Source organism: Microcaecilia unicolor, chromosome 6, assembly GCF_901765095.1.
Source record: "Microcaecilia unicolor chromosome 6, aMicUni1.1, whole genome shotgun sequence".
NCBI lineage: Eukaryota > Metazoa > Chordata > Amphibia > Gymnophiona > Siphonopidae > Microcaecilia > Microcaecilia unicolor.
This window is the reverse complement of record NC_044036.1, coordinates 81,372,774-81,399,450: the sequence shown is the minus strand read 5'-3', so window position 1 is coordinate 81,399,450 and position 26,677 is coordinate 81,372,774. Positions and strand designations below refer to the sequence as shown.

Genomic DNA, 26,677 nt, shown 5'->3' with positions numbered 1-26,677 from the left:
AGCTTAGAGAAAAGATGGTTGAGGGGAGATATGATAGAGGCCTATAAGATAATGAGTGGAGTGGAACAGGTAGACATGAATTGCTTGCTTACTCTTTCCAAAAATACTAGGACTAGGGAGCATGCAGTGAATCTACAAAGTAGTAAATTTAAAACTAATCAGAGAAAATATTTCTTCACTCAACGTAACATATAGTAACATAGTAGATGACGGCAGAATAAGACCTGCATGGTCCATCCAGTCTGCCCAACAAGATAACTCATATTTGCTGCTTTTTGTGTATACCCTACTTTGATTTGTACCTGTGCTCTTCAGGGCACAGACCATATAAGTCTGCCCAGCACTATCCCCGCCTCCCAACCACCAGCCCCTCCTCCCAACCACCGGCTCTGGCACAGACCGTATAAGTCTGCCCAGCACTATCCCCGCCTCCCAACCACCAGCCCCTCCTCCCAACCACCGGCTCTGGCACAGACCGTATAAGTCTGCCCAGCACTATCCTCACCTCCCAACCACCAGCCCTGCCTCCCAACCACCGGCTCTGTAATTAACCTCTGGAATTCGTTGCCAGAAAATGTAGTAAAAGCGGTTAACTTAGCAGGGTTTAAAAAAGGTTTGGATGGTTTCCTAATGGAAAAGTCCATAGAGCATTATTAAAATGGTTTGGGGGAAAATCCACTGCTTATTTATAGGATAAGCAGCATAAAATGTATTGTACTGTTCTGGGATCTTGCCAAGTACTTGTAACCTGGATTGGCCACTGTTGGAAACAGGATGCTGGGCTTGATGGATCTTCGGTCTGTTCCGGTATGGCAATACTTATGTACTTATTGGGACAGCACAGACCACTTTTTAGCATTGCTTAGTAAAAGGGCTCCAAGATGTACAAAGAGCAATATTTTAAAACCTGCTTATCAGGTCAGATTGCAGATAAGATGCTATTGATGCACGTTTGCTGACAAATAACATCCATCTTTTGGTCTTCATTGACATTCCTGAGGTTCTTTAATTTAAACTTGATTCAGTACTAGATTTAAAGGTTTACTTCGAGGATTTGGAATACGCGAATGAATGATTAATGTGCGGCTGCAGAAGGCTAGGTCTCAGCTGGTCACCTGCCTCTGTATACATCTTTCAGACAGAGGAGCCCCATCTCGACGCTAATCAGCTGTTCCTTGGAGTTGCAGTGATGGAGGTCCCTGGCTGGAGTGCCCCGGTGGTTGAGGCTGCGGAGGACGACCGTTGGTCCGCCATCTTGTTTCCTGCTCTGATGGCTGCGTCGCTGTGGATGTTTGTCTCCAACTTCATTTGTTCCATCTGGGCCCTGCTGCAGTCCCGAATTGGGGACCATCTTGCTGGTCTTCTCTGTGTCAGCCTGGTTTTTCATCTCTCTCCTTGGCCCGCCAGGACTTTCGCCGGTCATCTTTGTCTTTTTTTTCCCTTCCTTTCCTATTCTCCCACTCTAATTACTAAAATGTAACTGTAATGTATTTATTTTGATTTATTTTAATTAGTTCATTGTAAGCCGCTTTGGGGCTGTAACACTATGGCAAAAGGCGGGGTATAAATGTACTGAAATAAATAAATAAATACATTTTGGATTTAGCTCACACCTTTTTCAGTAGTAGCTTGAGGCGAGTACTACACAAGTAATATGAGCTGCTACAATCTCTCGGCAACCATTTTCTTGAGGCAGCCACAAAGGGCAGGAGCGAGTGGGCTTTGCTCCTGCCCCCATTGCACCCACTGGACCACTAGGGCTAGGAGGCAGGTTGGGGGGGGGGGGTTATCTAGATTGGAGGGGGATAAGGGGACATTCCAGGGGGTGGGGAGTTTTTACTGTTCCAGGCTGGGGAGGAGGAGTCTCGAGTGTGTGTGTGTGTGTGTGTGGGGAGAGGGGGGGGGGGGGGCGGGGAAACAACAACAAAAAAATGTGAGTCCTGGCTGATATTCAGCCAGGATCTGCATAACTGTCTTAAGTGGGCCCCAGCTGAACACCAGCCAAGACCCTGCGGCTGCTTTCCTCAGGTCGCATATGCTCAGTCTCAAAACTGAGGGCCCAGCAGCCTATAGGCAGGCAATGCAAGAGGGGCCCGGTGCCTTAGTTTTCTCTTTCCTGCTCCTGTCAGGATGCGATCACCCGGGTCCCGTCAGGAGCAGGAGAGAGAGAGAGAGAGAGACCCCTGTGCTGGGCCTGGGCATTATGCCTCCCTCTTCTTGGCGGCTATGTATACTGTAGCAGTAAACACTGTTTTAGAAATCCAATTCATCACAGTGACCTGGGTGGGCGGGGACCCCACCCCACCCAATTTGTACTCAGGTCCACCCAAAGTTGTGGCACATGTGCAAGCACTGAGCACACACGGCTTGCCAGCAGTAGCATTAGCTTGAGGCAAGTGCTGCCAGCTGCTATTTGGAAAAGCATTAGCTGCCTTAGGAGAAGGAAATCTTCAGCTGGTGGGGTTTGAGGATTCCCACCAGCTCGGGTATTTAATATTTTGGGTTTGCGGACAGGCAGGGGGACTGGCAGAGAGCAGAGGGAGGCCGGGGGGGGGGGGGGGGGGGGAGGGATGAATTCCATGTCCACCTACCTTGGGCTCAGGTCCATGCAAAATCAGTCATCTGGCTATGCTCCTGATTCATCACAGGGCTTCCCAGGTACATTATTTGGGAGATTAGGGGCAATATTTTGAGGAGCTGCAGAACAGTGATTGTGTGTGTTATGCTAAATTCCTGTGCACCTTAAACCACTTGGATCCTTTCAGTTTGAAGAATCAGATGGTCAATAATGGATTACCATGAATGTCCAGGAGCATTTTGAGGACAAGTTTCAAAATTATTTTACCCAGATAGATGGGCTATTTGAGAATTGTTTGCTCTGCATTAAGTGAAGGTATCACCATTCAGGTGTGGATTGCAACAACCACTGTACTTGTGGATTTCCAAAGCTATGTGCATAGTTCTAGTTGGAAAAAACAGCCACAGACTAGTCTGTGGGTATATTTTCCTCAGGCAATTTTCCAAAACTTTGCCAAGTGATGCAATGTACCTTCAGATACTGCAATAATATGGTCATGAAAGCTGCCATCATTATGGATTTTTTTTTTAAAATTAGTCTTTAGAAAAGATTTACAAGAATAAGAATATCTTGCACAGAAACAACCAATCTTGAAATAATACAAAAAAAAAAAAAAGAAAAGAAAATGAAACTCTTTATCCCTGTCCTCAAAAAAAGAGAAATAAGACCCCAGTAAAGGGAAAATTACCAGCCAGACTAACAGACTGATAATACTACATGAAAAAGAAACCAGGAGACAGACAGAAGAGCAAAAACAATTAGACATCACTAAGCTGGAGAAGAGGCAGCAACAGATGAAGCCAAAGCAACAGCTTTTGGGCATTTTAGAAAAGCAGTTGGGGGTTTGTAAAAGATATAGGGTCCCTTTTACTAAACTGCATTAATTTTGTTACCTACACCTGTTAAGCATGCAGTATTTTTATGAAAGGAGGCGTGTCAGGGTGGAGAATGGGAATGGATGGCACTAATCAGCTAGCGTGTTGACATTACAGCTGCACTAACTGGTTAGCACGTCCATAAAATGGGAGACCTTAATACCTCCTAAATAGTTGCTGGTAAGCACTCTTGCATTAATTTTTTGAACTGGCTATGCACTAATGCATGGCCATATATTCAGGAAATTAAAAAAAAGCTCTTTTTGATGGCCACGGAAATGGTGTGCGCTTGATGCGGGACTACTGCCGGTGGCTGCGTTGGGCCAGCGGTAGTCCACCGCTCTGTAAAAGGGTCCCTAAGAGCTCTGCCCCCATTTCAAAAAGAGAGTCCGAGGACCCAGTTCTTATCAGGTTCAAGAACAACATTGGCAGTGAGTGTATCTGGCATCCCAGTTACTAGATTCGCCAAATCAGGGCTTTCATCAGATTAAAAAAACAAAGATAAATCGAGTACCAACTTTTCAATTAATAGGGTGACAAAATTAGTCAGTAAATTTTCACACTTCCTATAAATAACAAAACCAAGAAGGTGCTTTAGGAAAGTTCACTAGTGCAACGTATTGAATCTTACCACGCTCTCCAAATTATCTACTTTTCAATGTAATCTGGTATTATGCTAGCTCATCATAGCCTCATCTCTTTATGCCCTTTAGCCTTTGACCTAACTGGACAAAAAGAACTTTAGCACACCTCAATGCTCTGGCAACAGTAGCTTAAACCAATTGGAAAATGCAAATAGAAAAATCAAGGGCCAAACGTACTAATGATTTTCTCCCATTTTGTGTCTATGTGAAAATGTACAGTGCGATGATTTTAATGGAATGTTAGTCTAAAATAAAAAAAGTATGTAAAGCATTAATGAAACAAATAATCACATAATGTAACAAATAAATACAATAAATAAAAATAATAATAACAGAAGTCAGATTAAACTAAAATGAACATACAAGTGGCTTGATGGTGGGAGCTGTGTGTCCAGTAGAGTAAGCATGCTGAATTTCAACTTGTCCGGTTGCATTTCTGCTGCAAATATAAATATCATCATTTCCCTGTAAAAGGAAAGATTCACAGCTGTAAGAATGAGCGATGTAGTCTTATAAATCTACTTCCATTCAATTAATAGAAGCTGCAGACTTGAGGACAAATGAATCTTGCATGTGTCTGAGCTCAATGACACTACCGCTGTTATTTTTGAAACATACCCATATGTAAACCTTTCACCATTTATATGGCATAAACAAATAAGTACTAGTTTCAGAAAGCTGAAATTTACATGTGGAGATCCACAACACACAGGGGCTCTTTTACTAAGCCGCGTAATCGTTTATGTGCGCCCAACCCGCGCCAAAATGGAGTTACCGTGTGGCTCTTGTGGTAATTTCAATTTTGGCACGTGTCTGATACGCACATGTTAGATGCACGCCAAGTGGCATTTGACACGTGTAGGTCATTACCGCACGGTTACTGCGTAAGACTTTACTGCTAGGTCAATGGCTGCCAGTAAGGTCTCAGACCCAAAGTGGATGTGCGCCAATTTTGATTTTGCTGCACATCCATTTTCGGCAAAAATTAAAAAAAAAGCTTCTTACAGGCGCAATGAAAAATGGACCTGCGCATGCCCAAAACCCGTGCCTACAATACCGCAGGCCGTTTTTCAGCGCACCTTAGTAAAAGGACCCCACAGAGATTAAGGGAAATGGTGTGGGTATGGTTTAGGTGGGACTAAAATCTACTGCTCCCTGATATTCAGCCCATGGTGGTCAGAGGTTTTAAAACTGCTGACCACTGTAGGCAGATTCTAACCTGATTCAGTGAACATGTGGGTCAGCTACAGATCTGGAAGTTATGTGGGTGCTGATTGATATTCACTGCCGGCACCAGCATAGCTAAGTGGGCAAAGATAGGACCGTACAAAAGGCCATCCTATCTGCCCATTTAGCTCTGCAGGCACCAGCAATAATGTGGCCGGTGCTGGCGTAACTGCTCGTTCCTCCCTGACTCCACTCATAGACTGCCCTGGCACTATGTGGTTAAAAGCCACTGAACACTAGGAATGATCTACTGAGCGGGTTTAAGGAGTCAGGAGCTTCCCCTGCTCGCTTAAACCCCATTGAACATCTACCTCTCCACTTGTATTCTGCCTTGTAGAAAGAGAATATACACATGTATGGGGAAAATTTTCTCATCAGGCTTTGCTATTATTGTTTGTAAATTTATGTGTGTTCACCATTTTGGGTCTCGCTAGAGGCAGTTTACAAATCAAAATAAACATGGGGCGAGGGAGAAGGGAATTTTAAAAAGGTACTTATACATTAAACATTAGAAAAAGTTGTCCCCTTGCATAACAGAATTTTCAAAGAGCAAAACTATGTTGACAGGGTAAAACTGTAGATAAGGATATAAGAAAAAACATGCTGGGTCAAACCAAGTCCATTTAAACCTCACATCCTGTCTCTGATGGAGACCAGTTCAGGTCACAAGTATTTGGCCGATCCTGAAAAATAGATCTATTTCCTATAGCTCATTTCTAGGGATGAACAATGGCTCTCAAAAGTCCACCTGGACAATAATTTTTTATGGACTTTTCTTTCAGGACCTTGTCCAATCCTGCTTTGAATCACACTATATTGGTTGTTTTGACCATATCCTCTGTCCACAGATTCCATAGCTTAATTTTGTGCTGCATCAAAAAACAAACAAAAAAACCCCAACAAAACAACCCCCCCCCCCCCAGCTTTCTATTATGTTTGTTTAAACCATTCAAAATCTTTGAACTTTCTAATTAAAACAAACAAAAAAAAAAAGATACCTTGGGCCAAAATACAAACACCATGTGCAGCTGAAATCCTTCTTTGCAAACACTAACCACACATGAGTCATATACTTAAAGGGATTTACCTACCAGCAAATAATGAACCAACATGCATCTGTGTAAAATAGGATTAGCAAAATACATTCCCTCCCTGTGGGTTAATTTGGCATTGTATCAAAAGTACTACTATTAAATTAACATAGCCTACCCATGTGCATCATGCTTCAATACCTGTTTATTATGCAACCTCTAATTGCAGAATTTGTATTGCAAGATTTTAGCATGTTTGTTTAGCATTTTATTTTAGCATGTATGTTTCAATGAATCCTTACGTGAAAAGAAGGCACAACCTTTATAAGATAAAAAGGGCCTCTGTATTGCTCCATGGTGCAACCTCACCTTGAAAACTGCTACTACCGGTACTACTACTACTACTACTTAACATTTCTAAAGCGCTACTAGGGTTACGCAGCGCTGTACAATTTAACATAGAAGGACAGTCCCTGTTCAAAGAGCTTACAATCTAAAGGACAAGTGAACAGTCAGTCTGATAGGGGCAGTCAAATTGGGGCAGTCTAGATTACCTGAAAGGTAAGAGTTAGGTGCTGAAAGCAGCATTGAAGAGGTGGGCTTTAAGCAAAGACTTGAAGATGGGCAGGGAGGGGGCTTGGCGTAAGGGCTCAATAAGTTTGTTCCAAGTATAGGGTGAGGCGAGGCAGAATGAGCGGAGCCTGGAGTTGACGGGGGTGGAGAAGGGTACTGAGAGGAGGGATTTGTCCTGTGAACGGAGGTTTCGGGCGGGAACGTAAGGGGAGATGAGGGTAGAGAGGTAGTGAGGGGAGGCAGACTGAGTGCATTTGTAGGTAAGAAGGAGAAGCTTGAACTGAATGTGGTATCTGATCAGAAGCCAGTGAAGTGACCTGAGGAGAGGGGTGATATGAGTATATCGGTTCTGGCGGAATATAAGATGTGCAGCAGAGTTCTGAACAGATTGAAGGGGGGATAGATGGCTAAGTGGGAGGCCGGTGAGGAGTAAGTTGCAGTAGTCAAGGCGAGAGGTAATGAGAGCGTGGACGAGAGTTCGGGTGGTGTGCTCGGAGAGGAAAGGGCGAATTTTGCTGATGTTAAATAGGAAGAAGCGACAGGTCTTGGCTATCTGCTGGATATGCACAGAGAAGGAGAGGGAGGAGTCGAAGATGACTCTGAGGTTGCGGGCAGATGAGACGGGGAGGATGTGGGTGTTATCAACTGAGATAGAAAGTGGAGGAAGAGGAGAAGTGGGTTTTGGTGGAAAGACGATGAGCTCGGTCTTGGACATGTTCAGTTTCAGGTGGCGGTTGGACATCCAGGCAGCAATGTCGGATAAGCAGGCTGATACCTTTGCCTGGGTCTCCGCGGTGATGACTGGTGTGGAGAGATACAGCTGGGTGTCATCAGCATAACGATGATACTGGAAGCCATGAGATGAGATCAGGGAGCCCAGGGAAGAGGTGTAGATTGAGAAGAGAAGGGGTCCATGGACAGATCCCTGGGGAACACCAACAGATAGCGGGATGGGGTTGGAGGAAGATCCATGAGAGTGAACTCTGAAGGTGCGGTGGGAGAGATAGGAGGAGAACCAGGAGAGGACAGAGCCCTGGAACCCAAATGAGGACAGTGTGGCAAGAAGTAAATCATGATTGGCTGTGTCAAAAGCGGCGGATAGATCAAGGAGGATGAGGATGGAGTAGTGGCCTCTGGATTTGGCAAGGAACAGGTCATTACAGACTTTAGAGAGTGCTGTTTCTGTTGAGTGTAGAGGGCGAAAACCGGATTGAAGTGGATCGAGGATGGCATGAGAGGAGAGAAAATCAAGGCAGCGGCTGTGAACGGCACACTCAAGTATTTTGGAGAGGAAGGGTAGGAGGGAGATGGGGCGGTAGTTGGAGGGACAGTTAGGGTCAAGTGATGTTTTTTTTAGGAGAGGTGTGACTACGGCGTGCTTGAAGGTGTCAGGGACAGTTGCAGTGGAGAGAGAGAGGTTGAGGATATGACAGATGGAGGGGGTGACAGTATGAGAGATGGTGTTAAGTAAGTTGGTGGGGATGGGATCAGAGGAACAGGTGGTGCATTTCAAGGAGGAAAGAAGGCGAGCGGTTTCCTCCTCGGTGATGTCAGGAAAGGAGGAGAAAGAGGCCTGGGTTGGTTGGTTGAGGGAGAGGGTTGAAGGGTGAAGAGGAGGAGATGGCTTGGTAGTGAACTCAAGGTTGATCTTTTGCACCTTGTCGCGAAAGTAATCAGCCAGTTATTGAGGAGAGAGCGAGGGGGGGGGGGTGGGAGCGGAGGGCACTTTGAGGAGGGAGTTAAGGGTGGCGAAGAGACGACGGGGGTTGGAGCTGAGAGAATTGGTCAATTGGGTGTAATAGTCCTGTTTGGCAAGGAATAGGGAGGAGTGGAAGGAGGATAGCATGAATTTGTAGTGAAGGAAATCTGAATGGGAGCGAGATTTCCTCCAGGAGCATTCAGCAGATCGGGCGCAGGAGCGAAGGTAACGGATGCAAGGGGTCAGCCAGGGCTGGGGATTAGTAAGTCAATGGCTGACAAGCTAGCAGGCAGGCAGGCAGGTTGGTTGATGGGTTAACAGGCAGGCAGGCAGGCAGGAGCAGGACTGGAGTCAGCTGGAGCAGACGGATTGAAGTAAACTGGAACGGATGGACTGGAACACGCTGAAGTAGACCAGCTGAGACAAATGGACTGCAGGCGGCAGGACTGGAGCAGGCTTTAGCACTTTGGAGGTTGGTTTGATTGGCTAGCAGGCAGGCAGGCAGGCAGGAAATTGCACTCAATTCTAGTCACTGAATCTCAAAAAAAGATATAGTAGAATTAGAAAAAGGTTCAAAGAGTGACCAAAATGATAAAGGGGATGGACTTCCTCTCATATGAGGAAAGGCTAAAGAGGTTAGGGCTCTTCAGCTTGGTAATGAGACGGATGACGGGAGATATGATTGAAGTCTACAAAATCCTGAGTGGTGTGGAACAAGTAGAAGTGAATTGAGTTTTTGCTCTTTCAAAAAGTACAAAGACCAGTGGACACTCACTAAAATACTTTTAAAACAAACAGGAGGAAATATTTTTTCATCCAACAAACAGTTAAGCTCTAGAACTCGTTGCTGGAGGATGTGGTAACAGTGGTTAGTGTTTATGGGTTTAAAAAAAGGTTTGGATAAGTTCCTGAGGGGAAAGTCCATAGTCTATTAGTGAGATGGACATGGGGGAAGCCACTGCTTGCCCTGGGAATGTTGCTACTCTCTGAGATTCTACATGGAATCTTGTTACTCTTTAGGATTCCAGAATCTTGCATTCTTTGGGGGTTCTACATGGAATGTTGCTACTATTTGGGTTTCTGCCAGATACTTGTGACTTGAATTGGCCACTGTTGGAAATAGGATACTGGGTTAGATGGACCATTGGACTGATCCAGTATGGATATTCCTATGTTCTTATGTTATTCAAAACCATTTAACCAGGTTGTAGAGGCTTCTACCCCAATAAAATGCACTTAGCTGCCTACCTGGGGGATATTCAGTGGGATTTACCCAGATAGTGCCACTGAATATCTCCTCTAACTGCCTAAACCAAAACTGGCTATTCGCTGGGCAGTCGGGGGGGGGGGGGGGGGGGGGGGGGGGTTGTAAGTGCATGTGTGTGTGTGTGTGCAGGGCAGTTCTATAAAGTGTGCACTCACAGTTACATTATGTGTATTTTACAGGTAGTCGTATACATGGGCGGAGTCTGGGTGGAGCAAGAGCAGGGCTTACACCTATGCAAGTAATTTACAAAATACTGTAAGTTATGTGCATATCACCAGAACACAGATGCACACATGCCTGTTGTATGGCTGAATTAAGTGCTGATGTCTAAATGAAATGTGCATATTTTCATGGTTATACCATTATTTTATAAAGGAAAGTAGGCATCTAAGTTTCTTTATAGAATAGGCTCCTACCAGGCCCCAGTTAACTGCCCCTGTTGTTGTGCATATCTTAAATATAGTTTCAGGCACCAAGGGCCCGATACTCTATGCTATTTAACCAGACAGGAATGGCTCCTGGCCGGTTTAATTGAGCTTAGCCAGCTAACCACTAATATTCAGCATGAGATAGCCCGTTATCTCTGCTGAATGTTAGAGCTTAGAGGCTAGCTGCTAACTAGCTATGTTGCATGATATAGCCAGTTAAGCGCAAATATTCAAGGATAAATAACAGGCCTATTTTTAACCGCTAAGCATGCTGAATATCAGCTTAACTGGTTAAATTTGCCGGTCATCAGATATGGCCTGGCATTGAGTATCTGGGGTAAGTGCTGGCAGTGTAGGAGCAAAGCAAACACTACTGAAGCACTATGAGCACCATACCGTGCTGTGCCCTGCATGTACCTATAGGGCAAAATACATGGTTTCATACATACATGGCACTATCCAGCATTAACAACCTGATTACAATATGCAAACTCACATTTCATCTTTAAAACTTGTTGCTTCATGAAGCTATGACCCTGAGTATGAACAGAAGCTGCTATAAGGTTCCCAACGTTCCAGGACAACAAGGCAGAGATGGGTAGTAACAAAGTACTTAAACTTCGTTACAGTACTAAGTACAATTTTCAGTACTTTTATTTGTGACAAGTTACTTTTTACTTATAACTTGTTACAAATAAGCAGTACTTAGTAATGAAGTACAAGGTACAAAAAGTATTTTAAAAGCCTGTTTCTTTCCCTACCTCTGCTTGAACCCGACTGGATACCATGTGAACGGGCACTGTGGTATCCAATCAGGTTCAAGCAGAAGCAGGGAAAATAAAAGGAAGGCCATCCACCCCGTCCCTGGACTCAGTGTGCCCTCTCAGAACCTACCTTTTGCAACCTGGTGGTCTAGTGGCCTTTTCAAGGCAGGAAGGAAGCCCACTCCTTCCTGACCATTACCGCAGTTCTCCGAGCGACTGCTGCATATTAAAAATGGCCGCCAATACTTCAAGTAGCAGTCTTGTAAGGCTGCCGCCTAAAGTCTTGGGCCGAAACTTTAAGCGGTGGCCTCGTGAAACTATCACTTGAAGTCTCAGTGGCCATTTTGAATATGTAGTGGTAGCGGGCAGTAAGGAGTGGGCTTCCTTCCTGCCCCAAAGAGACAAGTCAGCCAAGCTCAGGCAGCTAGCCAAACCCAGACCATCCTGTGAGTGGAATAGGGTGGGGGCTGTAAAAAAGTGGAATCTCAGGGCCTGTAAAAAATGGTGGACAAGACATGAGGGGGGGGCTGTGGTATGTTTGTAGTTGGGGCTATAAAAAAGATGGACAGAGTGTGGGTGCAGGGAGGTTACTTATTCTGTACTTCATGAGGGGCTCTCTCTGCTCATGTGTGGAAAAATGCTGAGTATTCTGTTAGCATCGTGTAGGACTGATCTGTTCTAATTCAGGGCTCCTTTTACAAAGCAGCAGTACCAATTCCCATGCAACAAATGTGACAAAGCCCATTCAATTCCTATGGACTTTGTTGCATATACCTGGCTTTGTAAAAGGATCCCTCAGCTTGTTTTGTTTTCCAATAGGCGTATTAATGTTCTTCTGCCCACTGCAATGTTCAGGGTGTTTTTTTTTCTAGGAAGGACTTTGTGTGTCCCTCTGGAAGTTAGCTTGTAAACATACTAGATTCTGTGATTCAACATGTTAAGAATACTTTTTACTCTGTAGTAAAAAAAGAGTAGTTTTAAGAGCTGTACTTTATTACTTTTACTTAAGTTTTTTTGTTTGTTTTGGATAAGACTTTTTAATTTTACTTCACTACTTTTGAAGCCAATACTTTTACTTTTTATTTAAGTACTTTTAAAAAGTAACAAATCCATCTCTGCAATAAAGTTGTTATCAGAATTGATGTCATAGCTGGGGCAGCCAAGGACTCGGGGAGACAATGTGGCTGGCTGGCAAAGCTGTACATTGTTTATGCAACCCTGGCTCTTAGTAAAGGTGCCCCTGAATGCGGTGCCAGTGAGACAATCATGTGACCCCCGGAAATAATAATAATGGGGATCACACTGTTCTGTGTACATTAACAAGAACATAAAGTATGTCAACAGCACAGCTGTAGCTTGGGATTTCTCTATAAAGAGGGGCCCTTATCAGAGGTAGGGGCTGCTGTTTCAACATCCCACCCATGAGGAGCAGACCTGCATTGGATCAGACTAACCATCTGAGGGACACGCTGACATATGGAGGATTGCATCAAGTTGTATGGCCATGTACCTTTGTATTAATACTTTGTATGACATAGTCTAGTTAGGGATTTATGTGTTTACTCTAAGCTGTTTCTGTAATGGGATTGGCTTAGTCTTCATTTCTGTCTTTCTTATGTTATGTTTGCTGCTGTTGAAAATAAAATAATTGCCTTATGGAGTTAGTTCCTTTGTGACAGAACAGTGAGTATTTTTAAGCCTGTAAAACTGCCTTAATTCTTGAAGTGCATTTCTCTAGTTTGGCCAGCATGTTTATGCTTAAAGCTGTTACAGAGAAAAGACCTGCAGTGATGTTGCCAGTTTTTTTAAACTTGTTGTTCTGGGCTCTGATTGGCCCAGGAGCTCAATTTCATTTGGAATGTACAGCTTTTGCCCCAGTCTTAGCCAGGGAGAAGAGAGAGACAGATCTCTTTGCTGAGGCCCTGTGATCAGTTATATTTAATAATCTGTAAGCAGCATATTTCCTGATCTCCTCAGGTACTTTTTAGAAAGTAAACAAATGTTTAGATAGTGTTATAATTGATCCATATTTCAATTACCTGTTAATATTTGCTGATTGCACATTTTCTGTTCACTGTTCAAGTTATGGCAATAAACCTGTTTAGTTTGTTGAGTCTGCTGCCTGGACTGAAAGAATCCTGGTGGTTTGTGTGTTGGGCCTGCAAGTGCTTTCTGAGAACTGTGGGACCACTGGGAGTTTGGTCTCCAGTAACCTAGAAATCACTGGGGATAATTTGAGAGTGGGAGACTCACCCAGAGGCAGTTGAGACCCAGTTGGTGGGAGGAGGGTGCTAGTGTAGAGCACAAGCAGCAGGTGCAGGTGGACCTAAGCTTTGCTGGGGATAGACCCTCTAAGTAACTGTGGGGTATCCCCAGGTGAGTGGCTTGGCATTTCATGACATCCTTCTATTATTTTGGCGCAGTGGGCTTGGATCTAAGGATAAGGGGAATACATTTGCACCTGACACTTCACTCACCCACGTTAGTCTTGTCTGGGACCAATTTCTTACAGAATTTATACTGTCAGGTACCCCAATAACAACCCAAAACCAGTATTATCTTTATTGTGCATACAGGCAGTGGTGGCTAACAGCACTGCCTGCTGCCAGCTGAATATGGGGGGGGGGGGGGGGGGTGGGGGGGGGGGAAGCTCTAAAATTTAGTTTGTCATATGAAGCACAGTAACATCAATTTTTGTCAGTATGAACTACAGCAGCTTACCATTATCTGATCATCAGAAAATCCAATGGCTACATAGCCGGTAGAGGTGCCACTCATTTCAAAGATGAAGCCTCCCCCTGTTTCAGGAGTGAATGACATGAAGTAACACATTGTATCATTGGCAGGATTACAGCTCATGGGACTGCTGAAACAGAACTTCTGTGTACCACATGTGTCATTGGAGATCTCGTTCTAGTGACAAATAAAGCAGTTCAGTTGGTCAGTTGTCTTTTAGGTGAAAATCCCTTTGGTCATGATACAAAGATAAAATTTTTATAAATATTGACTGTTGCAATTCTTAAAAAGGTTGGAATGCCTGCATTTGTACATGTAAACAACTTCTCTCACACTCTTTGGCAAGAGTAAAGAACCTCAAGGATCCTTCTCAGTGTTGCAGAGCAGCTAGGATTCTTTTTTTCATTTTCCCTGTGGAGAATAGGAACTTACTGGTTTTTGCCAATTTACTACATCCATGATTTGACTTTCCACTTGAGTCCAGAATATATTGTAGCTTTGAACGAAAGTTGCCCTAAAAAGAAAATACATTAGTCAGCATAATAACATACAGCAGAATAACTGCTTTTGGCTCCTAACCACTACTCAATTCCCCTCTCCTTGTTCCTTCTCACCCAGTACTTTCCTCACCCTTAATTGTCTTGTCTGTCTATATTTTTAGATTGTAAGCTCTATCGAGCAGGGACTGTCTCTCTGTGTCAGGTGTTCAGTGCTGCGTCTGTCTGGTAGTGCTATACAAATGTTAATAATAATAATAACAACTCTGGAGGATTGGTTTGCTCTGCCAGGTGAGCAAAGGTCTTGCGAGTTGCTTGAATAACGGCCACTTTATGAACAAAGTTTATAACCTAAGTGATCACCATTCTAAAAAATGCTTTGTCTTCTTTCCAGAGCCCTCTGGTGTGCACATTCAATTCACAGGCCTCAATGAACACCATTTTCAGTTCATTTACAAGCCAGGGCTCCAAAAAAAATAGGGAGCTCACCCTCTTTCAAGAATCTAACTAGGCCAATAACATAGAGATTGCTCCTCCAAGATGGATTGTCAAGGTCATTCATTTTATTCTCACAGTAGTTTAAAGGCCTCAAGCTTCTCCACAGCATGTCCTTCTTCACCGATATCCTATGCTCGACCTTAGTCACGCACTGACCAAATAATACTAGCATATCCTGTATTTTGGTCAGATGTTGTTCCAGTACCTGGCTTACTGTAGCAGTGATCTCACCGATCAGTTTTATTGATTTGGACCATTGCAGACCCTACCCCACTGGCAGCCATCTTAAGGTTGGTAGGCCTTCCCTCTTTTTTGTCTTTTTTTCTCCCTGCTTGGATGGGAATCTAGACTTCAATCAGCTATTATATTGTTTGAGAGGAATTTGCAGTTGTATTAGGATAGATCTGGGGGGCCCATGGAGTGGGCAGAGGTCACATCTGGCTCTGTTCATGGGACTTCTGAAATGTTTAAAGCTGCTTTGTTCCCCACCTCTTGTTGACTGTTGCTTAAAAGCGAAGCTTTCCAATGGCTATTCTTCCAAATGCCATTCCTCAATAAAACCAAAGTACATAGAATGTTGGATTTAACTCTCTGGCTATACCCCAGTGAAGTTTCATGGGAGCCTCCCTTCAAAGTCAAGCTGAGGGTGCTTCTCCTCCAAAGTTGTGGCCAGCCTGGAAAGTTCTCTAGTAATACAACAGTCAATTATTCCTACTTAATGATACAGCCATACTGGGGCAACCATTGGAACAGACTTCCAATGGCAGATTGGCCACCCTTCAACGGCAGCTGCTGCTCCTAGGCAGTTGCATAGTCTGCCTTTTAGGAAGTCTGCACCTGGTTAAACTAGACTTGATTCTAACAGGAATGTATAAATTGAAAAAGCATTACCTAAATTTCACAGGTCCTACTCTTGCAGGTGCCAGCCATACAGCTTTGACTATTGTCTTGGCTCTGTTACTGGTGTGACTCACTGCAGAATTCTATAAGAAAGAAAAACATATAATTAAGCATCTCTAGGAACTATGATTTTAAACAGCAATACTTATCCAGATTACCTAGTGATTATGCTTTCAAATATCAAATTCTATGAGAGCTTGATAATCATGGTGATACATATTTGTTGTAGACATCTGGCTAGCACCCTGGGAATGACCAGCTTCTTGTATTGTAAGCCACACTGAACTTTAAAGGTGTGTATTCAATAGAAATGTCATATAATGTAATGTAATGCTATACTATATGTTATTTATATACTGTGTCCTTGAACAAAAAGTTAACCCTAAAGAGGTTTATGTCAAACAGAATAATACAGATGTCTACTATATCATTATAAACACTACATCGATGAAATAAAATACATTTAAAAATGCAGACCAAAGTATCTTTATGAATTGGACAGGAATGTATCTAAAAGAGTGAGGAAATAGAAGATACTGCTTTTTATTTTCAGGACCTTTGTATTCTACTTCTTGCCAATGAATTTACAGGTGAGTAGGGTAAATAACTGGAAATTTTGTAGACTACATAACAAAAATGGATTTCAGTGATCAATTGCTCTTGCAGTTTGCTGATGTGCTATCAAAAGAGGCACTTGGTTTTCAATTCTGTTATAATTCCCAACTGTCTATAGAGAAAATATAACAAATCTCTCTCAGAGATATCAATAGAATATGCATACATGATTTCATAATCACCATTGATGCTGTGACAATACATAATACATAGTTCATACTTGACAAAAGTACCATAACGCATTGCAAAAATCATAAAACAATCATCTTTATCAAATAGATGTTATCACTATCAGGCTTTTTATTTAAAAATAAAAAGATTTATTATACTTTCTATCCAATGCATAACTCTATGCTGAAGTTATTGGTCAGTCTGTCTGTCCATCCCCACAAATTCACGGAGTGTTTGCTGTCATCACTGGCTCCAAAAAAACCTCCAGAGCGTAATCACAAAATGTTTTTAAACAGTCTAAGAGGCAGATGCACTAAAGCTAAATGAGCCTTTAATGACCCTCCAACGAGGAAAATTTGATCTGTTGCATGCATCAAAGGGCTTTTACCGAGGAAGCCAGCAGCTAACGAAAACGGAATGGAGATGAGCAATTAGTGTGAAAACCCCATTGAAACGACATGCACTAACCTTTTCCGATTGCCTTTACGCAGGAAAAATGCAGGAAAACTAACGAGAGGTCTGGACCTCTCGTTAGGACAGCTCTGTGCCAGGAAAAATCATTAAGTGAAAAAATAAACAAACTTTGAGCCAATCCCAGCGCATTAGCAGAGCTAAAAGCGCTGTGATTGGTCCAAAGGACGTCAGCAAACACATCAAATAAAAAAAATAAAAAAAGGATCGGGAGGGGGCAAGGGCGCTCATCAGGAGCGTCCTGTATGGACGGCCTTGCCCCCCCCCCCGCCGCTCCCCCCCCCCCCGAAAAAGCAAAATGCTAGCTGCCCCGGTCCCCCTCCCTTCCTGTTCCTGTGTTCTACAGAGCTAACTCCGCCTCCCGTCATTCTTCTGCCCCGTGCCCCGCCCCCGCTGCTCCCCCTGAGGTCGACTACGCCGCTCCCCCCCTCCACCGAGACCCCCCTCCCTATTAACGACCCGAGCAGCGCCTCTCACCTCTTTCAGAAGCGCTGCACGGGCAGGAAGATCTATTGTGTTGGTTGTAGTCTCCATGACGTCTCTTCTTCCCTGGCCTAGGCCCCGCCTCCTTCTGACGTAAGTAACCTACGTCAGAAGGAGGCGGGGCCTGGGCCAGGGAAGAAGAGACGTCATGGAGACTCTACAACCAACACAATAGATCTTCCTGCCCGTGCAGCGCTTCTGAAAGAGGTGAGAGGCGCTGCTCGGGTCGTTAATAGGGAGGGGGGTCTCGGTGGAGGGGGGGAGCGGCGTAGTCGACCTCAGGGGGGGCAGCGGGGGTGGGGCACGGGGCAGAAGAATGACGGGAGGCGGAGTTAGCTCTGTAGAACACAGGAACAGGAAGGGAGGGGGACCGGGGCAGCTAGCATTTTGCTTTTTCGGGGGGGGGGGGGGGAAGCGGCGGAAAGTGGGGAGCAGCGTGGGGGGGGGGCAAGGCCGTCCATACAGGACGCTCCTGATGAGCGCCCTTGCCCCCTCCCGATCCTTTGTTTTTGGATTTTGCTGACCGGGTAGCCACGTGTATTTGTTGTGGCTTTTTTTTTGTTTTGTTTTTACGTTTGCAGCATGCGCAGAGCAGCCAGCAAAACGCTTGGCTGCTCTGCGCATGATTTAGGGGCCGATTACCGATGTGTATTGTGATTCTTTGATACATTGTACGTTTGAATACCGCTCTGAGCATGTGTGACTTTTTTTTTTGGTGCATTCTTCGTTTTTTAAAAATCGTTAGGGACTTTAACGATTTTGATTTTTTTACGTTTGGTTGCTGCATCTGCCTCTAAGTCTCAAGGTTTGTTAAATAAATGTCACTTATCTCGTGTAGATGCACAGTGTCTTCACTATCTCCACAGCCAACAATGGCCAAAGTTTCACCCACTTCTTCAGGGTTCGTAGTCTGTGCAACTCACTTCATTGCTTACAGAGACGAACTGAGGCAATGAAGTCAGCTGCACAGACCATGGACCCTGAAGAAGTGGGCGAAACTTTGGCCATTGTTGGTCATGGAGATAGTGAAGATGCTGTGCATCTACACAAGATAAGTGACATTTATTTAACAAACCTTGAGAACTTGGACCGTTTGCAAATATTTTATGATTAAGCTCTGGAGGTTATTTTTTGGAGCCAGTGATGACATCAAACACTCCGTGAATTTGTGGACTATTAAGCCCAATATTAAGGAGTCTGTTGAGGCTTTTTTCCTCCAAGAGTAAGTTCTATTTTTGATTTAGAATTTAATGAATCATTTTCGCATCACAATAAACCCGAACATAGAGGGGATTGTTTGATTTAGTGAAGTTATGTTACATTACCCTCTAGAGCTCTTTGGTTTGATTGTAGGATAGTGTAGAGCCAGGCCATTCACTATGGCACCCTCACGTCTTCCTGCATACATAGGAAGGCAGGTGGTGATTTATAGTCAGACTATGGGGGGGGGGGGGGGGGGGCATCTGACTGATTAGTTTAACTTGTTGATTCTTGCATTCACTATCTGAAAATTGGAGTTTCCCCTTTATGAGGGAGTAAATCTATCAGATTTTTACTATTTATCATGTTTTGTATCAGTAAGCTAACTTTATTCAGAAAAACACTCAGTGTGACCGATGGTTATTTCAGGAGTATATTCAGGACTCAAGAACCCTGAAGGCTCTGAAGTATCTCATCTTCCTGTCAGAGGAACCGAAGGGATCTCCATGGAATACATTATGGACCAGCAGCTGCCTTATCCTAGAAGGTATCAAAAGGAGAGCTGCACACTGAAAAACAGAAGGTTCCCAAGACTTTCAGGACCTGATTCAGTAAAGACCTATTTCCCTCATTCTTTGTTCATGGGAAAAGATCATAGTAAATCAATTGTTAATGGCAAGAAAAATCACCAGCATTTTATTCCCAGGGCAACACAGACCTTTGTTTCTATTATACTATCCAGCTTATAATCGAAAGACAAAAACGCCTATATTGCGATCTAAATCGGGAGATAGGCGTTTATCTCCCAAAAACGAATAACGCGGTATAATCGAAAGCCGAACTTGGATGTTTTCAACTGCACTCCATCGCGGAAGCGTACAAAGTTGACGGGGGCGTGTCGGAGGCGTGGTGAAGGCGGGACTGGGGTGTGGTTATCACCCAAACAGAGATGGGCGCCTTTCGCCGATAATGGAAAAAAAGTATGCGTTTGTAGCTAGAATTTAGGGCACTTTTCCTGAACCCTGTTTTTTCACGAATAAGGCCCCAAAAAGTGCCCTAAATGACCAGATTACCACCAGAGGGAATCGGGGATGACCTCCCCTGACTCCCCCAGTGGTCACCAACCCCCTCCCACCACAAAAAATGATGTTTCACAACTTTTTATTTTCACCCTCAAATGTCATACCCACCTCCCTGGCAGCAGTATGCAGGTCCCTGGAGCAGTTGTTAGGGGGTGCAGTGGACTTCAGGCAGGTGGACCCAGGCCCATCCCCCCCTACCTGTTACAATTGTGCTGCTTAATGCTTAGTCGTCCAACCCCCCCCAAACCCACTGTACCCACATGTAGGTGCCCCCCTTCACCCCTTAGGGCTATAGTAATGGTGTAGACTTGTGGGCGGTGGGTTTTGAGGGGGATTTGGGGGGCTCAACACACAAGGGAAGGGTGCTATGCACCTGGGAGCTCTTTTACCTTTTTTTTTGTTTTTGTAAAAGTGCCCCCTAGGGTGCCCGGTTGGTGTCCTGGCATGTGAGGGGGACCAGTGCACTACGACTCCTGGCCCCTCCCACGAACAAATGCCTTGCATTTATTCGTTTTTGAGCTGGGCGCTTTCATTTTCCATTATCACTGAAAAACAAAAACACCCAGCTCACAAATTGTCGAATAAAACATGAACGTCTATTTTTTTCGAAAATACGGTTCGGTCCGCCCCTTCACGGACCCGTTCTCGGAGATAAACGCCCATGGAGATAGACGTTTTCGTTCAATTATGCCCCTCTATATATAATATATTCTCCAACACTTTACAGTTAAATTAGATGCTAAAAGAATGCAGATATTTCCAATCAAAATACACCCACCAATGTGTCACTACACTGAAGGCCTTGCGAGTTTGCATCTATAATTTTAAAAGTACCAACATCCGTGTTTAGTCCAAGTGTGCGAGCCTGCAGCAAGAATCCTTTGAAAGAAGCTCCTTGTAGAGTCACTGGCAGGAAGGAAGGGAAGGGAAAGAAAAAGAAGGTGTATGAAATGTAATTAATTAGATTTATTTACTGCTGTTCTTAAGAAATTCAGCCATGGTGATAGTTAGCAAGAATAGACCAAATATAGGCAATAGAAAATTACTGCAGTAAACATTTTCCAATATCAATACACATTAAAACATATTTATAGGGGTGACTAACTTAAGGAAAAATAAGTCATATGTTTTTATTTTTCTACATTAGGTGTTGCCAGTCTGCCTCCATATTATCATGCCATGTTTTATCTGTATGGCTCCTTGTATGTTGACATCTAGGTGGGTAGGTCAAACTTTTGTTTCTCCCATTAATTAAAATCTAGGACTTGCATTGTAACACTGGGTCCCATATTCAAAAGCACTTAACCAAATAGCAGTTGCTGCTGACTGAATAAGTGCCCTTCCCTAATCCGAAGCTGTATGGCGCAAAGAGAGCTTATAATACTACTTTTCATTATTTAGTTGTACAGAAGTACATACGTATTGCCATACTGGGACAGACCAAAGGTCCATCAAGCCTAGCATCCTGTTCCCAACAGATGTCAATCCAGGTCACAAATACCCAGCAAGATCCCAAAAATGTACAAAACATTGTATGCTGCTTATCCCAGAAATAAGCAGTGGATTTTCCCCAAGTTCATTTTAATAACGGTCTATGGATTTTTCCTGTAGGAAGCCACCCAAACATTTTTAAACTCCACTAAGCTAACTGCCTTTACCACATTCTCTGGCAACAAATTCCAGAGTTTAATTACACGTTGAGTGAAGAAACGTTTTCTCCAATTTGTTTTAAATTTAATACTTTGTAGCTTCATTGAATGCCTCCTAGTCCTAGTATTTTTGGAAAGAGTAAACAGATGCTTCATATCTACCCTTTCCACTCCACTCATTATTTTATAGACCTCTATCATATCTCCCCTCAGCCACCTTTTCTCCAAGCTGAAGAGCCCTAGCCACTTTAGCCTTTCCTCATAGGGAAGTCATCCCATCCCCTTTATCATTTTTTGTCATCCTTCTCTGCATATTTTCCAATTCCACTATATCTTTTTTTGCGATGCGGTGACCAGAACTGAACACAATATTCGAAGTGCGGTCGCACCATGGAGCAATACACAGACATTACAACATTCTCATTTTTGTTTTCCATTCCTTTCCTAATAATACCTAACATTCTATTTGCTTTCTTAGCCTCTGCAGCACACTGAGCAAAAGGTTTCAACGTATCATCAACAATGACACCTAGATCCCTTTCTTGGTCGGTGACTCCTAACGTGGAACCTTGCATGATGTAGCTATAATTCAGGTTCCTCTTTCCCACATGCATCACTTTGCACTTGCTCACATTAAATGTCATCCGCCATTTAGACGCCCAGTCTCCCAGTCTCGTAAGGTCCTCTTGTAATTTTTCACATACTTGGAATCACTACTGATCTCTATAAGGAAAATAGTTTCTTATCTATTGCCATAAATGTCTAAAGGTATTTAAACTAACTTTCATTGTTCCTGGTCTTCTCTTTTTTAACATTTATATTTGTATTATGTAATTCCTAAAGTTTGTTCAGTTTTTAAATTGTTAACCACATTGAATCTTATAGTATATGTGGTATACAAGTTTGAACTGTATTCACTATGTCTACATGTTGAGTTTCAGCAGCACTATCTGGACTGTGCCACTGAAAAATCATTTCAGACCACCCAACATTATCCAGATAGCACTGAGGCAGTCTAGGGGCCATTGCAAAATTGATCCAATTAACAATGATATTCAAACCAGTGTCAGGATAACGATCTCAATAATGTTCAGACAGCAGAATTACGATCTTACCTTTATCTGGATAGCGGTTTGAACATTGATACTATCTGTATAATATCAGAGCTACTTACTCTTATCTGGATATTCAGCACCACTCATTTTCTGGACAGCAACATTGAATATCTGGACTTTAACAGGGGAAACTTGTCAACATGGGCTACTCTTACATTGTGTTATTTTACCACAAGTTCAGTTATTGTAGCACAGGGTTCCATTTATGCAATGAGACCTGTGGTAAAAACAAAAAACAAAAAAACAAACCCTGACTTTAACAGTAGCCTACATTGATAACTTTCCCCTAAATGTTGCAGCCAGCATTATGTCTTTAATCAGAAAGTCACTTTATAAAACTGATAGCGCCTCAGAGATGAAAATGTGTGAAGTAGATCAATGTACCTTATTCCATAGTGGAAATAAAATTCCAGGCCAACTGGGAATCCTATATAATAATTCTCACCTCCAACGTTCTGACTTGCCTGGGACCATGGCTCATTTTGAGTTGGTCTGCTAGGCTCCGTAGATCAGGCTGACATCACCATAGCCATTATGATGTCAACTTCAGAACCCAGGGGAAAAACATGCCTCACAGCTGATCCATGTCCAGATGAGGGTCGCTGGACATGGGTGGATGGAGGGGGGCAGGGGAGAGAGGAGGGTTGCTGGACATGGGTGGCTGCAGTGGGCGCAGGGGGTCACTGGACATGGGTGGCTGCACGGGAGCCGAGGAAAACCTTGCTAGTGCCCATTTCATTTGTGTCAGAAATGGGCCTTTTTTACTAGTTTAAAATATTTCCTTAAAATGTACAAATTACAAAAGATATTTAGGTGTGTATATAGATAAGTATGTTAATCATAAAATGAATACAGAATTTTACAAGATATACACACAACTACAATTTACTGCCAATTAGTGTTTAAGGCTAACTATTGATACTTATCACTAATTAAGGGCTCTGCTTACTAAGCCACGCTAGAAGCGCGTTAGTGCTTTTAGCTCACGCTAACCATTAATGCGCGCTGTGTAGGCACTCACAATATTCCTATGGGCACCTACACAGCGCGTGATAATTTTGTGCATGCGCTAAAAACGCTAGTGCACCTTAGTAAACAGAGCCCTTAGTGTCAATTAGCAAATAACCCCCCTTTCTTTAAGAACGCTGCTGGTCCGGTAATGCTGTCACAGCCCATTCACTTTGAATGGACTGTGCTGGCATTACCACGTGGCTTTGTAAAAGGATGGGGGTGGGGTGGGGTGGGAGTAAGTTATGTGCAAAACCAACTTTATTCTCTAACTGCACACCTAATTGCATACCTAACTTTGGGAACCATTTATAAAATTTTGGGGAAAATCTACTGTTGCTTTGAGGATGTATTTGTTACTTGACAATATCTGAATATTCATTCATTTAAGTATTTATATACCACTTAGACCTAAGCGGTTTATGGTTTCATTTTTTTTTTTTTACATGTACTGGGTCTGGCCCTAGTTGGCTCACAGTCTAAGTAGTACATTGTACTACTGTTGCACCTGGGGCAATGGAGGGTTAAGTGACTTGCCCAGGGTTACACGGAGCTGCAGAGGGAATTGAACCCACTGCCGACCAGCAGGCAGCAGTGGGAATCTAACCCAGTCCCCCAGGTGTTCAACCCGCTACACTAACCATTAGGCCACTCCTTCGCTCATATGAAATTTGAATATATGAATTATGGACAGGAATAAAGCAAGCCAAAATTCCTTTTCAGAAACTGAAGTTTTGAAAAGACATTTTCCCACTGCAGGCTTGGTGGCAGTTCCTGGCCTAGGTCATCTTCTTCTGTGGTTTTCCAGAGCTAGAGATACTACAGAGGTAGCGTTCATTGTCCTTTGGAGGGGAAGGTGTGTTAGTCATTGAGCAATGGTGACCTCCAAGTGGCTGGATTTAGGATCTATGGGGTTTTATAAGGAGTCCTAGTTCATGGTCCCTACAGTAGATGAGGGCTGTTGCTGCAATGTCTAGACTAAATTAGACTTAGAGGTATAAAATGGAAGGAAATTCCTGGTCAGTTGTGAGTGAAGTCTTACGGTATTTGCTACCAGCTCCGATTCTGACTGAGCTGGAGGCCAAAAGAAAAACTATTGAATATACAAGAAAGAGTTTTACCCTTTGGAAGTCTAATTGGAAGCAAAACAGCGCATTCAGAGTTAGAAATAAATGTGACAATTATTATGGTCACTTGCCCTTGTGGAAATAGAGAGTCTCTTCTGATGTGTTTGCATATGCTGCATATATCGTTATGAGTACTCTGTGTAGCAACAGGCAACTATAGAAGTAAATGAGAAAACTGTACCAGAAATTGCTTAAGGAGATGTAAAATATAACTCACCTGTGACTTCATCACCTGCACTGTATACGTTCTGAGATACAGAGATACTGTAGGGTGCCTGGGAAGTCTGTGGCACAGCATTACCATGGTTGGGTAGCATAGCATTGCAGGCCACGCTGATTTGTCCATTTGGAAATCCAAAAGTGCTCTCAAAAAGGACTCCACAAAAAAGAAATATAGACCAGACAAACATATCCATCTGTCAGAAACAAACACATTAAATATCAAAACTTGTTCTACATCCTCTATCTCTGTAGTGCTACACATTTTTTATAAGAAGTCTTAAATCTAATTTTGGATATTTTGCGAAAAACATCCAAAAATCAAGTTTAAACAGATATCTTTTTAGTTTGAAAATCGCCCTATTTTAGATGTTTTTGTGCTCAGTGCGTTTTTCTTTAAGGGCCATTAAAAAAAATTCAAGGGAAAAACGCACAAAAACCAAGTCGTTGGAATGTCTGGGGGCCAGAAGTCTTACTAGACTGGCTACACAGACATCACAGCAGGGGGGCAGCCTAGGGGGCACTGCAGTGGACATCACAGAAAAGGTCCCAGGTACACATCACATCATAACTACCTTATATTGTATGATGATCCCTTCAGGAATAGCAAAATATGTACTGTACAGGAGGTGAACCTCTTTCAAATGAAGGAAAGTTCTGGAATGAAAGGGTTTAGGATGAAGTTGAGAGATTATAGGCTCAGGAGTAATCTATGGAAATACTTTTTCATGGAAAGGGTGGTGGATGCATGGAATCGATTCCCGGTGGAGGTGGTGGAGACGAGGACTGTGTCTGAATTTAAGAACGCATGAGACAGGCAAGTGGGATTTCTTAGGGAAAGGAGGAGATGATGGGCCATTGGACTCTTATCTGCCTGCACTAAAGAGCTTTCCAGTTCTTTTACCTAAGCTGGCGGCTTTCGTGGGTGCCTCCAGTAACACGGAGACCTACACAGTTGCCACAGCACAAAAAGTTACTGGCCATTCATCAAGCAAGGAAGCAGATGGGTTTCCACAGCACTACAGCACTCCAGTAAGTGTGAGTTAGACCCAGGTGGCTGGGCTTCTGAACACTGGCTCTAGCATGACTTTGTTACGAACAGAGCTAGTGCTGGAAAATGGTATTCTACCAGGGCACACTGCAGAGGTACTGCTCGCCAATGGATCCAGAGAGACAGTACCCATTGCTCGAGTATTCCTGGATTGAGGTATCAAGCCTGGATACAGAAAAGTAGGCATAATGAAAAACATGCTGGTACCAATGCTGTGTGGGACCGACATGGGTCCAATGAACATTACCCTTGATAGTGGAATCAGCATTTCTGTTATGGTGATCTGTAGTCAGGCCAGGGCAGAAAAAAAAACTTTATTCATAAATCACAGCTAACAAAGCACCAGAGAATACACACAGGAGTAAAACCATTCACATGTGCTGAGTGTGGTAAAAGCTTCTGTCAGAAGATACTCCTCACTATTCAGACATTGAAGCATACAGGATTAAAACTGTTAGCGTGTACTGAGTGTGGTAAAAACTTCTGTTATAAGCACCGGAAGGGCAATGAACTTGGCAAAGCTGATGGCCTCTCCAAGAAGGAAAAGCCAGAACTGCCCTGACTATCAAGACACAATCAGCGGTTTGTGGAGGCCGCAGCAGTCTGGGGTCTCTCTCTTAAGGGGGGAGGTGTGAAAACAGTGTGTTTTACACCTGTAAAATATATTTCTCCTGTTTGGCCAGCAGATGGTGCGTGTTTATGCTTAAAGTTGTCACAGAGGACTGACTTCTCTTATTTGGCACATAGATAATAGGAAGTGCCTGTAGTG

At 43.4% G+C, this 26,677-nt stretch overlaps 1 protein-coding gene across 1 annotated transcript in view; it reads right to left on the bottom strand.

The window, feature by feature from the left end:
- LOC115473248 (putative ferric-chelate reductase 1) overlaps positions 1–26,677 on the bottom strand; it is a 76,278-nt gene that overhangs the window by 43,952 nt on the left and 5,649 nt on the right. The window contains exons 2-7 of the mRNA XM_030208041.1: positions 24,856–25,054; positions 20,518–20,645; positions 15,709–15,800; positions 14,255–14,336; positions 13,808–13,999; positions 4,461–4,562 (exon numbers count right to left, since the gene is read on the bottom strand). Coding sequence (XP_030063901.1) covers positions 4,461–4,562; positions 13,808–13,999; positions 14,255–14,336; positions 15,709–15,800; positions 20,518–20,645; positions 24,856–25,054 — 795 coding nt within the window. The remainder of the gene's footprint in view (positions 1–4,460; positions 4,563–13,807; positions 14,000–14,254; positions 14,337–15,708; positions 15,801–20,517; positions 20,646–24,855; positions 25,055–26,677) is intronic.